Below are 2,527 nucleotides of genomic sequence, written 5' to 3'. Positions count from 1 at the left end.
TCCTGGCCGGGGACAAGCGGTGCAGGGAGGCTTGGGCCACGATGCTTTGTTTTCCTGCCGCAGGAGCCCGGGGCGGCCTGTCCCCTCCACACGCAGCCCGCCCGCGGCAGTAGCCATGGAAGTTGCGGCGGCGCGGAGGGAGAGGGGACTCCTCGGCGGCGAGGCGTCTTTTTTGGATGTTTTTTCTCTACACAGATCCTTTCTTTCCACCACCTTCTCCTCCTTCGGGTAAGTGGATCAGTCTGTAAATAACCAAAGGGTAGCACTGAACGTAGTGAAGGAAATTATAGCAGACAAAGGGTTAATAATTTGTTTTTGTGCGTTTGTTTTGGAGAGAAATCCTCTCCCTCAAGTCCATTTCCAGTAATGCAGTTTGGGAAGCGCTGAGTTTGACTTCAGGCACACTACTAGGAGGGAGGGTGCTGGGATTTATTTACTTACTTATTTTTAGTGGGGACCCCCCAACCCCACACTTGTCTTTGAACACACTCTGGGGGGGGCATCAGAGGAGATGAGAACAGCCCCAGGGGCAATGGGTCGGGGAGGCAAATGGGAGGAGGTATCAGGAATGTGGTGGGGGACCAGGATAAGCCTTTCACTCAGACCTATCTGCTCGAGACCCCCACCCTGCTCACATGCCAATGCCATCCACCCCAAACCTCCCCAGCCCCCTGTAACTACTCTGCTGTTGCCATTCTGGGAAAGTCTGTCAGTACCCAAAGGCTAAAACAACTTCTAAGGAGGACCTGCACACGGGATGCTCAATAAATATTTGTTGATTGGCTGAGTGATGATGCATTCTAAGGCTATGTTTTTGTACCACAGAACTTTGCTTTGCGCAGTGAACTAATTCCCTGATATTGACCCCAGAATGCAAGGCTACCCCAACTTATTTTTCAAAGGAGGGGCTGGAGCGTTAGGCAGTATACTGTTTGGTACTCAGAAGAACCCATCTGGCAACTTCATGGTGAGATTCATGGGTCCAGGGACCAGGTGAGTTCACAAAGTGCTGGCACAGAAGGTACGGGCCTTCGGGTTGGGCAAACTTGGATTTGAATCACTGTGTTGTGACCTTGGGGATGTTTCTTTATCTTCCTGAGCCTTGGTCTTCTCATCTGTAAAAGGAGGTCCGTGGGAGATTTCTCACAGAGATGTAGGAAAGATGAACGGAAAGGGAACGGGAGAAGGCAAAGGGGCATCCATAAATTCCGTGTTGCCTACCCATCTTCACAAGAGGCAGGAGAAAAGGTATTTTCCTCCACCGTGTGACTGCGATGAGGCTAACACCATCGCAAGGCAGCGTGTGGGTTAGAGCCCAGCCACCCAGAACAGTTCTGGAGGACAGGACAGAGTGAGGCTTGGAAGTGCTTCCTGGGAAGGGGCTCCCTTTGGCCTTGGGGACAGAATTTCCATACATACAAGTCTCTGAGGGGCAAGGAAGGAGAAGCAGAAATCCTCTTGATCTCATTTCCCAGTCCCTGCCACCTCTATCTTCCCAGCAGAGGAAGGAAAGTCCAGAGAAGGTAACTCTGAAGCACCCTGGGGGCTGTGGATCAAGCCTGGGTTGCTTTAGTGACCCAGCACCCACAGACCCCGGTAGATCCCCAGGTATCTTGCCTGGGACCTAGAGACCTAGTGTGACAGTGGAGGGACTGATGAGAGGAAGGCACTGCTGACACAGGCTTCCCCAGAAGCCTGGAGGTGCCCTAGAGTGGCTTGCAATCCAGACAGCAGCTGCGAGTGTGTGGGGCTGTAGGACCACAGCTGGCAGGCTTGGGTGGGGAACAGGCACTTTCTCTTACAAAAAAAGGCACAACAATCTCCCATGGACTTCTCACACCAGGTGGTAAGGCTCATGAGGGAAAGGTCCCCAATCTATCTTACTTTCTGCCATATGACGGATGGCACACAGAAGGGCTGGGTACATATGTACATTGAAGGAACAATGACTTTCATCTGTAAGCCAGGCTATGGTCTTTAGCAACTTCCTGTCCAACACTGCTGCATGCAACTCATGCCTCCATTTAGCAAATATTTCTTGAGCGACTACTATATGGGGGGCTGCGGTGATAGGCTTCCTAAGGAATTTGTAAGCATTCATTCATGCTTATACTTCCAGCGGCCCACGTAAGAGCGCCTCTGCACTGCTCTGGCTTCTCTGGAGATCCGGGCCTGAGCGAAATCCCCGTGGGCTTTCCGGCAGGGGCAGAGAGAGTGGGCATCAGGGCCATGCCGCTCCCGGGGTTAGCCGTTTTCTGGTAACACGGCTGAGGTCTCTTCGCACCTGCTGGTGTTCGGTCCCCGGGGCCACCGGTTCTCGGAGCCGCCCAGCCTTAGTAACTCGCTTTCCTCCAGGGCCGCCGAGCCTCTCTCCAACCCCCTCCCCAGCCTCCTAGCGGGCGCCCGGGTCGGGCTGCAGGTAGCTGGGGAAGGGACCGAGCTGCGCCTGGGGAGCGAGCTTCCCGGGTGGGGAGGTCGCAGCCGGCGAGGAGCCGGGCCAGAACAAAAGGCTCATGGCTGGCACCGG

The 2,527-nt window shown here is 54.4% G+C and overlaps 1 protein-coding gene across 2 annotated transcripts in view; it reads left to right on the top strand.

The window, feature by feature from the left end:
- The first annotated feature begins 20 nt into the window (after nucleotides 1-20).
- Nucleotides 21-2,527, top strand: part of Kcnk10 (potassium two pore domain channel subfamily K member 10) — a 146,849-nt gene continuing 144,342 nt past the window's right edge. The window contains exons 1-2 of one of the 2 annotated variants that reach the window (XM_033766794.1): nucleotides 150-228; nucleotides 826-993. Coding sequence is in view for 1 of the 2 variants with exons in the window: in XM_033766793.1 (XP_033622684.1) it covers nucleotides 177-228 (52 nt within the window). In the remaining variant the exon portion in view is untranslated. Of the gene's footprint in view, nucleotides 229-825; nucleotides 994-2,527 lie in introns of both variants that reach the window. The other variant, XM_033766793.1, reaches the window with a different exon arrangement.

The sequence above is a fragment of the Fukomys damarensis genome, unplaced genomic scaffold, assembly GCF_012274545.1.
Source record: "Fukomys damarensis isolate Sample0158 unplaced genomic scaffold, DMR_v1.0_HiC HiC_scaffold_21, whole genome shotgun sequence".
NCBI lineage: Eukaryota > Metazoa > Chordata > Mammalia > Rodentia > Bathyergidae > Fukomys > Fukomys damarensis.
This window is presented reverse-complemented; position numbering and strand designations above follow the sequence as displayed.